At 46.9% G+C, this 12,194-nt stretch overlaps 1 protein-coding gene across 1 annotated transcript in view; it reads left to right on the top strand.

Annotated features, from left to right (window-relative positions):
• zc3h13 (zinc finger CCCH-type containing 13) overlaps window positions 1-12,194 on the top strand; it is a 129,819-nt gene that overhangs the window by 36,554 nt on the left and 81,071 nt on the right. The window contains exons 6-7 of the mRNA XM_038802332.1: window positions 7,469-7,608; window positions 8,881-9,032. Of these exons, the coding sequence (XP_038658260.1) occupies window positions 7,469-7,608; window positions 8,881-9,032 (292 nt within the window). The remainder of the gene's footprint in view (window positions 1-7,468; window positions 7,609-8,880; window positions 9,033-12,194) is intronic.

Consider the following 12,194-nt stretch of genomic DNA (forward strand, 5'->3'; position numbering starts at 1 on the left):
GCCAATGTATCCTTGGATTTCTTGTAATACTCCACTGGGAAACCCCCATGGCCCTGCCATCTTACCCGATTGCCTCCTCCCAATTGTGTCCTTTATTTCCTGTTCACTACCGACCTCATCAGTGTGGCCCTATCTTCCTCCTCCAGCCTCAGACACTCCAGTCGTTTAGAAACTCCTGCATCCTCTAATCCTTCTATGCTGGTTCCAACCTTTACAGATTTTCATAACCCCCCCCCCCCCCCCAATGTGCTCAATAAACCCCCTCAGCTTCTTCGCTACCGCTGACACTCTTCCTGACCTCAAATTCGACCGATCCAGCCTTGGATCCAGAACCATATTAAAATCCCCTCCCTATTATCAACCGATGCGAGTCTAGGTCGGGGATCTTCCCCAGCACCTGTCTCATGAACTCCACATCGTCCCAGTTCGGAGCACAAATATTGACCAGCACCACCGGCATCCCCTCCAATTTCCCACTCACCATAGCATACCCCCCCCCCCCCTCGAGTCAGCCACTATACTCCCCACTTGTTAATCAAAATTGTCACCCCCCCCCCCCCCCCCTCGTTTTGAAATCTAATCCTGAATGGAATATCTGCCCTACCCACCCTCTCCTCAGGCTCGTCTGATCCGCAACAATCAGATATGTTTCCTGCAATAGAGCTACGTCCACCTTTAAACTCTTTTAATGTGCAAACACACGAGCCCTCTTGAATTGCCTTGGTTACAGTGCGGAACAAGGTGCCAAACAAAGCAAATACATGAGCAAGAGCAGCATAGGACGTTGTGAATAGTACTCTTACAGGGAGCAGATCAGTCCGAGGAAGAGTCGTTGAGGAGTCTAGTAGCTGTGGGGAAGAAGCTGTACCTATGTCTGGATGTGCTGGTCTTCAGACTTCTGTACCTTCTGCCTGGTGGAAGGGTCTGGAAGAAGGCAAAGCCTGGGTGGGAGAGGTCTCTGATAATGCTGTCTGCCTTCTTGAGGCAGCGGGAGGTGTAGACAGAATCAATGTGCGGGTGGCAAGCTTGTGTGATGCGTTGGGCTGAGTTCACCACAGTCTGCAGTTTCTTGCGATCTTGGGCAGAGCAGTTGCCATACCAAGCTGTAATGCAGCCGGATAGGATTTTCTCTATGGCACATCTGTAGAAGTTTGTGAGAGTCGTTGCGGACATGCAGAATTTCTTTAGCTTCCATAGGAAGTAGAGACGTTGTTGGGCTTTCTTGACCGTTGCATCAACGTGAGTGGACCAGGACAGACTGTTGGTGATGGTGACCCCCTAGGAATTTAAAGCTGTTCTTTTAAGTTGCTGTTCTGACCTCCTCCAGCAACTCCTCCATCCCTTCCCGATCTTCCTCCTCGACCTTGGGGCACTCCAAACCCTCCAAAAACCTCAACATATCCAACTCCTCCTCCGACAGTTCCAACCTATAAAGATTCTTATACCGCCTTAAACGCCCCATTAACTTTGTCCGGTGCCGACACTAACCTACTACCTGATTCCCGAATCCACACAATGTCCCGGGAGGCCATCTGCTGCCTCAGTTGACCAGCCATGAGCCAACTGGCCTTCTCTCCATATTGCCTTATCTGGATAGCAGATCAAACTGCTACTAGTCAGAAGCTCTGATGTCGGATCACTCAAATACCTGCCATCCACCTCCAGAATCTCATCCACCAACTGCTGACGCTCCTCCTTTCTTGTCTCCCGATTCCTTCTGTGCCTTCCCTTGCACCACTGCCTTTAGGACCTCCCACAGTACCAAGGGCGGGAACTTCCCATTCTTGTTGAACCCCACATATTCATCAATCACCCTAACCTTCTTCTCACAAAATCCCGAATCCGCTAACAGCCGCACGTCCAAACTCCACGCCGGCTGCTGGGCCGACTCCTGAACCACGTCTACCAGGTGCAGAGCATGATCTGATATCACTATTGTGGAATATTCTGCTTTCCTCACTCCTAGCAGCAGGGCTCTCCCCATCACATGCTATGCGCGAGTACACATTGTGCACCAGAGAGAAAAAGGAGTATTCCTTGCACCCAGGGTGCAAAATTCGCCATGGATCCGCTCCATCCATCTCCTTCATGAATGCTGCAAATATCTTCGCTGCCCCCAAAGGGGCCAGTGCTTTCGGCTGACACTGATCCAGCTTGGGGCTCAAAATGCAGTTCAAATCACTTCCCGATATCAACTAGTTCATATCCATATCAGATATCGCAGCCATCATCCTCTTCATAAACTCCACTCAATCTCAGTTTGGGGCATACATGCTCACTAAAACCACCTACGTACCCTTCAGTGTCCCTGTAACAATGACGTACCTGCCACCCTGGTCTGCCACCACCTCCTTGATCTGGAACCAAACTCTTTTATTAATAAATATTGCCCCTACTCCCGGGCCCTGCTATCAAAGCCCAAGTGGAATACCTGGCTAACCCAACTCTTATGAAGCCTGGCATGGTCCTTTACATGCAGGTAGATCTCATGCAAAAGGACCACATCGGCTTTCAAACTTTTTTAATTGAGAGAAAACTATTGCATGTTTCACTGGGGCCCCCAAACCCCGCACATTCCACGTAACCAATTGAACCGGGGGTCTCTAACCACCCCCTCCCCTTCAAGTCAACCATTTCCACCATGAGGGCTTACCCCCTCCATCCACCCATACCCCTGAAAACATAGCCCACCCAAGGTGGCCACCTGCCCCACCCCACAAATGGGACAACATCCTACCCTCTATCATCAGCACTCTATTCCCCCATCCCAGAAATCCCCCAACCACTTCCTCTCGAACCGCTACCATCCCCATCCCCCCATCATTCGCACCTTCTAGGCTCAACGAAACCTGGCCAAAGAGGTCCTGCAAGCAGCCCCCACCTACCCACCTCACTCCCGTTCACTAGCCAATCTCACTCAGCTAGCAAGGGAGCCCCCTGCAAGAGCCCACCATACCCAAGTAAACAATCAAAAACAAAAGCCAGACACCAAACCAAAACTTCTCCAATCATCAAAAAAGACTTGCGTAGGGGGCGACACGGTGGCGCAGTAGTTAGCACTGCTGCCTCATGCCGCCGAGGACCCGGGTTCGATCCCGGCCCGGGGTCATTCTCCATGTGGAGTTTGCACATTCTCCCCGTGTCTGTATGGGTCTCACCCCCACAACCCAAAAAAGTACAGGGGATGTGGATTGGCCATGCTAAATTACCCCTTAATTGGAACATTTTTTAAAAAAGACTTGTGTGCAAACATAGCATTTATAAAAGTTTGAGGCCAAGACTATGAACTTAATTATATTAGTACACTTAGCAAATATAGTGAGACAGTTCAAGTAATGAGAGTTTAAAATGAACAAAACAAAGTTCCTTTCAAGCATGCTCATAATTTTTCTCCATATGTTTGCCACTTGTCTGTTCCCCACCAGAACACTATGTACCTGCAGGATGAGACTGAGGGAGAAGAATGAATAAATGCTTGCAAATAATTCCTATTTGGAAAGTATTTTTTAAAAATATGATGTAATTGTAAGGCCCTGGGTTGGTTGGCTACTGACTGCCATCTGTTGGGAAACAAAACAATGGTTTTAATTGTCTTAACCCTGACCTAGGACAAAGTGTTGAAGATCTAATAATTTGCAGAAGTGAAATAAGGAAGAAAATACATATCACAATTCCAGTAGGAAGAAAGGTGTAGGCCTGAGGAGGACATTTTATAAAGGTGATCAGCAGGCATGGAGGAATCTAGGAGTAAGTCCAATTTGGTGCTCAGCATAGCAATATGGATACTACAAGAGTGAGAGTAACTGAGAACCCTAAAGAACGGCAACAAATGGGCGGCACGGTAGCACAGTGGTTAGCACTGCCGCTTCACAACGCCAGGGTCCCTGGTTCGATTCCTGGCTTGGGTCACTGTCTGCAGAGTTTGCACGTTCTCCCTGTGTCTGCATGGGGTTCCTCCAGGTGCTCCGGTTTCCTCCCACAAGTCCCAAAAGAAGTGATGTTAGGTAATTTGGACTTTAATTCTCCCTCTGTGTACCCGAACAGGTGCCGGAATGTGGCAACCAGGGGCTTTTCACAGTAATTTCATTGCAGTAATGTAAGCCTACTTGTGACAATAAAGATTATTATTAAATCCAAATCTGAGGAAGAATAAGAATACATAACCAGAATGATACAAGGAACATTTCCTCTATAATTCGTGATAATTCCAGTCAGATTAACAGCTTCAATGTAATAATATGGTGGCTCTCAAAGAGCTGAATAGCATAGTCCTGAAAATTCTTGAAATGCCATCCTGGGATTGCACCTGCCGATACACCTGATCATTAAATTTCTTTGGCATTGGATCAAGATGTTAAAATAAAATATATATTTTTTAAGAGGTCTGGTCTGCTTTGCCTGATGTAGACTCTTCCAGGTAGGGCCCTCTTGTGTTCATTTGGAGGGTGACATGCTTTATCTTGCTCTGTGTTGGTCTCAAGTACTACACCAGGTTGCTACTAGGCCAAGGAAGCATAAACCCCAGGTGTAGGGTGTCACTGTCCCTCTGGCAGAATTTGCCTCCTCAGGAATGGGTGGAGCAAAATCCCAGAGACAGTAAAGATTCAGCACAGCCACATCCCTGTTCTTCTCTGGTCTGTTCTGGACCTCAGCAAATATTTGGAGTCACAAATCCTAAGGAAAGGATGTAGTTTCTTTGAGGTAGTGGAAGTTTTTAAAATAAATTTGGAGTGTCCAATTCTTTTTTTTCCAATTAAGGGGCAATTTAGCGTGGCCAATCCACCTACCCTGCACATCTTGAGTTGTGGGGGCGAAACCCACACAAACACGAGGAGAGTTTGCAAACTCCACACGGACAGTGACCCAGAGCCGGGATCGAACCTGGGGCCATGGTGCCGAGAGGCAGCAGTGCCATCCACTGCGCCATCGTGCTGCCCTGAGGCAGTGGCAGTTGAGGGGTGCAACGTTTTGAGATGCCAACACAATTGAATACTTGGGCCTCTCTGAATTCCATATGAGCTAACATGGTATCTATTTCAAAAATATCGCTAGACCAAGCCAAATAATTACAACCCTATCTGATAATATATGGAATTAGCTGTCAAAGGTAAACTTGAATCCTCCCGTATGGTTAAATACAATAAATATAAATTTGCATTCAGAAGGAGAAGGTTGTTCCTGATTAACCCTGTTGTCTTTTTTAATAAGTGAATGTCCAGCTGTACTGTAGAAAGGTGTACCTAACTTCATGAATGGTGTACCTGAACTGCTGAAAAATAGTTGTCAAAGTTCCACCCAGATTACTGCTGCTTCAGCTTAAAATATTGAGGATTCAAAAATAATATTTGGAACGGATAAGAGATTGGTTAAATAGGATCAATGATGGGAAGTGGAGGAGTGAGTGCCTGATGGATTAGTGTCAGCATCTTATTGTTTTGAATTTAGTTTAACAACTTGTGTTGCCTTTGTATTATTCTTGTGCTGCCCCAAGCCCTAGTCTGAAGTGGGAAAAAAATAGATCCCGATGCTTAGTGCAATCAAGACTGGTACAGAAGGTGAAGTCACACGGAATCAGAGGTGAACTGGCAAGGTGGATACAAAACTGGCTCGGTCATAGAAGACAGAGGGTAGCATTGGAAGGGTGCATTTCTGAATGGAGAGCTGTGACTCGTGGCGTTCCTCAAGGATCAGTCCTGTGACCGTTGCTGTTTGTAATATATATATATAAATGATTTGGAGGACAATACAACTGGTTTGATGTAAATTTGCGGACGACACAAAGATTGGTGGAATTGCGGATAGCGATGAGGACCGTCAGAAGATGCAGCAGGATATAGAACAGTTGAAGACTTGGGCGGAGAGATGGCAGATGGAGTTTAATCCAGACAAATGTGAGGTAATGCATTTTGGAAGGTCTAATACAGATGGGAAACATACAGTAAATGGCATAACTCTTAAAGAGTATTGATCGGCAGAGCGATCTGAGTGAACAGGTGCACAAGTCACTGAAAGTAGCAACACACGTGGAGAAGGTAGTCACGAAGGCATACGGCATGCTTGCCTTCATCGGCCGGGGCATTGATTTTAAAAATTGACAAGTCATGTTGTAGCTTTATAGAACCTTAGGCTTCACTTGGAATATAGTGTTCAATTCTAGTCGCCACACTACCAGAAGGGTGTGGAGGCTTTGGAGAGGGTACAGAAAGGATTCACCTGGGATAAAAACTTGGTTTGTTCTCACTGGAACGACGGAGGATGAGGGGTGACCTGATAGAAGTCTACAAGATTATGAGGGTCATGGGCAAAGTACAAAGTGGATAATCAGAAGCCTTTTCCCAGGGTGGAAGAGTCAATTACTAGGGGGTATAGGTTTAAGGTGCGAGGAGCAAGGTTTAAAGGAGATGTACGAGGCAAGTTTCGGGTGGTGGGAGCCTGGAACCCGCTGCCGGGAGAGGTAGTGGAAGCAGATACAATAGTAACTTTTAAGGGGCGCCTTGACAAATACATGAATAGGGTGGGAATAGAGGGATATGTCCCCGGAAGGGTAGGGGTTTTAGTTCAGACGGGCAACATGGTCGGTGCAAACTTGGAGGGCAGAAGGGCCTGTTACTTTGCTGTAATTTTCTTTGTACTAAGTTACATATGTAGATGATATCAAACTTTGGAAAGGAGTGGAAAGAACTATGTAAATGTATAAATAAGACAAAGAGAGGCAGATGAATTTAAATGCAAAGATGTATGTATAAAATGTACACAAATAAATGTTAGAAACCTTGGAATATTAATGCACTGTGACTTGACATGCAATCAGGAGAACAAGTACAATGCTGAATTGTATGAGCAACCCGGAAGAATATGAGTCTGAGGAAGTTATTCTTCAGTTGTAACCACTGATTCTTTCGAAACAATGCGTTGCATGGTAGCATAGTTGGTAGCACTGTTGCTTCACAGCGCCAGGGCCCCAGGTTTGATTCCCGGCTTGGGTCACTGTCTCTGCGGAGTCTGCGCATTCTCCCTGTGTCTGCATGCGTTTCCTCCAGGTGCTCCGGTTTCCTCCCACAAGTCCTGAAAGACGTGCTGGTGGGTGAATTGGACATTCTGAATTCTCCCTCTGTGTACCTGAACAGGCGCCGGAAAGTGGCGACTAGGGGCTTTTCACAGTTAATTAATTGCAGTGTCAATGTAAGCCTACTTGTGGCAATAAAGATTATTATTATTCTTTTGAACCATTAAGCTGAGTCAAGGCATTCACCAGCAGCGGACACCTTATATCTTTTGGAAGTAAATGGATCACAATTGTCGGGTCACAAATGGCAAAATTTAAAAGCCCACAGACGATTTGAAAATACGTTTTGTGGCTTAATAAATTCAGTATTTATGACTCATTTGGGGGAGGAGAGTGGAGGGAGAAATTACGTAGTATTTTCCAAGCATGTTCATTTTTCATGGTAATATTATGGATTTACAGATTCTGATAATGGAGATATTAACTATGATTACGATCATGAACTGTCTCTTGAGCTGAAGCGGCAGAAAATCCAGCGGGAACTGATGAAACTTGAACAGGAGAACATGGAAAAAAGAGAGGAAATAGTCATCAAGAAGGAGGTTTGTGAGCAAGGAACCCTCTTAATTGTAATCTCGCACTGGTAAGATCTAGACATCGTACTGGGCCAAAGCATACTAATAATTGAGACGACATGTTTTTCAAGACTTAAAACTGTGTAACTCTTATTGTCTCAGCCTGAATTGAACATATTGTGCTAAATATTAGAATTTTTTTTACTGTAGTGTTGGAACTTTTTATTTGTTATATTTATAATGATGTAATTTATAACAATATTAAATACACATGGATATTATAGAAATTCTCTCATTTGACTCCTCGAATGGGAAAGCTGTAAAAGGCTGAGAACTGTTCGCTAATCAGTTGCTTTATAAATTCTATTTCTTATATATGTAGCTTTTTAAAATGTTATTGCTAGTAACTGAAGTTCCCAATCACAACGTTTATTTAAATTTGAAAGTATGTGTTTGATTTCCTCCTGAAGCCTGTTAGCAGATAGACAGTAATGGCAAATTAACTTTCCTGCTTAGGTAATGACAGAGGCTGGGAGAATACATGTATCGTAGATGATGGGCGGAATTCTCCGCAAGGCCCGACGCCGTCGTGAAACCCGGAGAGGTTCACGACGGCATCGGATGCCGCTCCTGGCCCCCTATCCCCCCCCCCCCCCCCCCCCCCCCCCCCCCCCCCCGGGGCTAGGAGGGCCGTGCCGTAAATCTCGGCCGCCGGGCCTTGTCGCCGCCGTTAAGGCCCGGCGCGCCTAATGACGTAAGCCGCACATGAGCGGTTGCCGTCTTCCCCTCCGCTGCCCCGCAAGACGTGGTGGCTTGATCTTGAGGGGAGGCGGAGGGGAAAGAGTGCGTCCCTTTGAGACGCCGGCCCGACGATCGGTGGGCACCGATCGCGGGCCAGTCCCCTCCCGAGCACGGTTGTGGTGCTCACTCCCCTCTCCGCCCCCCACAAGCCACAAACCAGGTATTGGCGCCATGTTCACGCCGGCAGCGACCAGGTGTGGTTGCCGCCGGCGCGAACCGGTCGGGAACGGCAGGCCGCTCGGCCCATCCGGGTCGGAGAATCGCGGGCTGCGTGTTCAGAGCGGCGTGTCACAAAACGCGACACGCCATTTTGGGCGGGGTGGGAGAATCGCGGGGGTTGCCAGAGCGGCCCTCCCGCAATTCTCCCACCCGGCATGGGAGCGGAGAATCGCGCCCGATATGTGCGTTATTCAGAGGCAGCTCATAGACCACTACAGCTTAATTTTTTCCACAAATTGTAATGCCTCAGTCCAGATTTTAAAAAAAATTATATCATAGATTTCTCCAGAACCGGTGAGAAGTAAGCACTCTCCATCTCCAAGAAAAGCAAGCAAATCTCCGAAGCGGAAAACAAGTCCAAAGTTATCTTCGTCTGGTAAGAAGGAGAAAAAAGCATCAAGATTTTCCTCTCCTCTAAGAGACCCACAAAGGTTGGTTTGACGGTTTTAAATATCAGTACTTCCTAACCACTGCAAATGTGGGAATGTTATGGTTTGAGATATTGTTCTGGATCACAATGGGTTTCCTAATAATTACCTTTCCTCAGATATCAAGCTATTGTTGGAAACTGGGCCAACTTGAACCTTCCTATATCTCAGTCACATACCTACACGAAGAGGTGGTTTCTGTAAGTAAAACAGAAATATAACCAAAAACAAATCCCTTTCCTGGATGTGCACTTGCGATCCCATCTGGAAATGGGATTAGAATAGCTAGGTGGTTGTTTTCGACTGGCACAGGCGCGATGGCTCAAGGCCTGTTCTGTGCTGTAGACCTCTATAGTTCCAGATATTCACTGTATCAAATTGTGCAGTTAAAAACTGGTTTATTGCTCCACCATATGGCAGAACTGACCATGGTAAGGCACAAAGGAACCCCTTTCCTGTTGTCTATTTTTAATATAATCTCAGGTCGCCATAATCCCAGATGGCCATAGGGTGCTTTCCCATTTGAGGGGTAGAGCTGACTGGGGGTGATTTAACCTGAGGATCACCACACCTCAGACGAGCGGCAAGGTTGAGAAGGCGTAGACTTCATGTATAACCTCAGGCGTTACGGGAATTGAACCTCCATTGTTGGCCTCGCTCTGCTTCACAAACCAGCCGTTCAGCCAACTGAGGTAAAGTTAGATCATTTGCATTTCAAAGAATAGCGGAGGCTGTCGTTGCAAATAACGGTTATCTGGAAATGATGTTACCACTAAGCCATCATGAAAACCTGGACGTCTATCATCTTTAGTATCTGTCATGATGCTGTTGATTTGTCCATCATTGTTAATGGCGTCAGCCTGTGATTTATTTCCAGGTTGATACAGGGTGTGGATTGTCATGTGACTAAAGTCTGATTTTTGCAAGTAATGTTTCGACACACTTGGAACATCGACTGAAGGCCTGGGGCTGGCTTCTCCCCTACCCGGCGGGGCGGAGGGTCCCGGTGGGATGGAGTGGCGTGAACCACTCCGGCGTCGGGCCGCCCCAAAGGTGCAGATTTCTCCACACCTTTAGGGGCCAAGCACTCGCCTTGAGGGGCTAGGCACACGCTGGAGTAGTTCCCGTCCTGCCGACTGGCGTGGAAGGTCTTTCACGCCATGCCAGCCAGGGCTGAAGGGACTTTGCCGGCCGACGGACGTCCGCGCATGCGCGGGAGCGTCAGAGGCTGCTGACGTTATCCCCGCGCATGCGCAGGGGAGGAGCTCACTTCCACGTCGGCCATCGCGGAGGCTATGGCCGACTTGGAAGGAAAAGAGTGCCCCCATGGCACAGGCCCGCCCACGGATCGGTGGGCCCCTATCGCGGGCCAGGACCCCGGAGCCCGCTTGCGCCGCCAGTCCCGCCGGTAAGGGAGGTGGTTTGATTCACGCGGGCAGGACAGGCATTACAGCAGCGGGACTTCGGGCCGGAGAATCAGGGGGAGGGGAACGGCTGACCGGCGCGGCCCGATTCCGGCCCCCGCCGAATATCCGGTGCCGGAGAATCCGGCGGGGGCGGGATTAACCTGTCTGTTAAGATTCTGCATTTATTTAGGCAATACTTTTTCACAGTAACTTCACTGCAGTGTTAATGTAACATTGTGACAATAGAGACTATTTTTAAAAAAACTTGTCTAATATGTGGATAGTCCACCTCAGCTGTACCAACATCATTGCCTCTGTGCCGAACATATCTACCCTTCTGAGAATCTCATTGATCTTGTCCCACCATTGAACTTTCATGATCTTTCTGAGATAACCTAGGTGAAAAAACATGGTTGCATTTTCTGATGTGGCCATTCTTTAAGTGGCCCACCTATTACACGTCTATAGTCAGGATGTTACAGCTATTGCTTTTTAGATTTTAAGTTTTCATATCCGTTTAATGTTTTTGTTCCACAATGTCACAGAACCTTCCAAAAGCACTACTGCCTTTAAACAATCAATAGTTCCCTTCATTGCCTGGGTACACATTGCTTCCTTCAATTCAAACAGGGTGCATTTTTCATTGATGATATAGGGTTTTCCAGTGGCAGGCTAGTATAAAACCTCCATCGACATGAGATTGATGATGAGACCAGTTTTCTTCCAAGAGCCTGAGAAATGGTCCACACTAACTCAGGTCATCTTCTGCGCAGGCCGCAACCATCAGCAAACAAAAATAAACTTGCTTAGGTATCTGCTATATTGTAGCTGTTGAGGTCAGCTACAAATTGTGCCATCTCTATAAGTAATTGGTAATTAATTTTAATAGAATTTACAGTGCAGAAGGAGTCCATTCAGCCCATTGAGTCTGCACCGGCCCTTACCAAGAGCACCCTACTCAAGCCCACTATCCCCGTAACCCAGTAGCCCCCACTTAACCCTTTTTTTGGACACTAAGGGCAATTTAGCATGGCCAATTCACCTAACCCGCACATCTTTGGACTGTGGGAGGAAACCGGAGCACCTGGAGGAAACCCACGCAGACACGGGGAGAACGTGCAGACTCCGCACAGACAGTGACCCAGCGGGGAATCGAACCTGCGACCCTGGATCTGTGCAGCAACTGTGCTAACCACTATGCTACCGTGCTGCCAAATCTGTTAAACCTGGTTTATGTTTATCCAGAGATTGCAATAAGGAAACCCTCTCTAGCTGGCTAATTGAATTACCAAACTGCAGTTAATATTATAGAAGCCCGGATTGGACTGTAAGATGAAGTATCAGTTCAACTCTCTATCATTGTTGTGACTGCATTTTCCTGCAATCGTACATTCGGTATACAATTCCAGGGTTCTCTGAGAGGCATTGCTATAGTTTTGATGGATGATCATTGACCTGAAACATTAACTCTGTTTTACTCTACAGGTGCTGCCTGACCTACTGAGTTTCTGTGGCATTTATTTTCTTATTTCAACCATTGATAGACTAGCTATTGAAGTGTCGGTCGCAATCCCCGACAGCTCTACACAATCATTCCTTCACTGGGCTCTTTTCTTTTCATATGCTATTTGGAAATCTGCTCCCTCCATAGCACATTCAACATTGCACTATGCTTCCCTTTGTTCCTCTCATCACCAGCCCTATGCTATCTTCATAAATCCCCAGGTCTCACCTATATATGATCAGATGTTGTTGCCTA

This window comes from Scyliorhinus canicula, chromosome 7 (genome assembly GCF_902713615.1).
Source record: "Scyliorhinus canicula chromosome 7, sScyCan1.1, whole genome shotgun sequence".
Classification (NCBI taxonomy): Eukaryota; Metazoa; Chordata; class Chondrichthyes; order Carcharhiniformes; family Scyliorhinidae; genus Scyliorhinus; species Scyliorhinus canicula.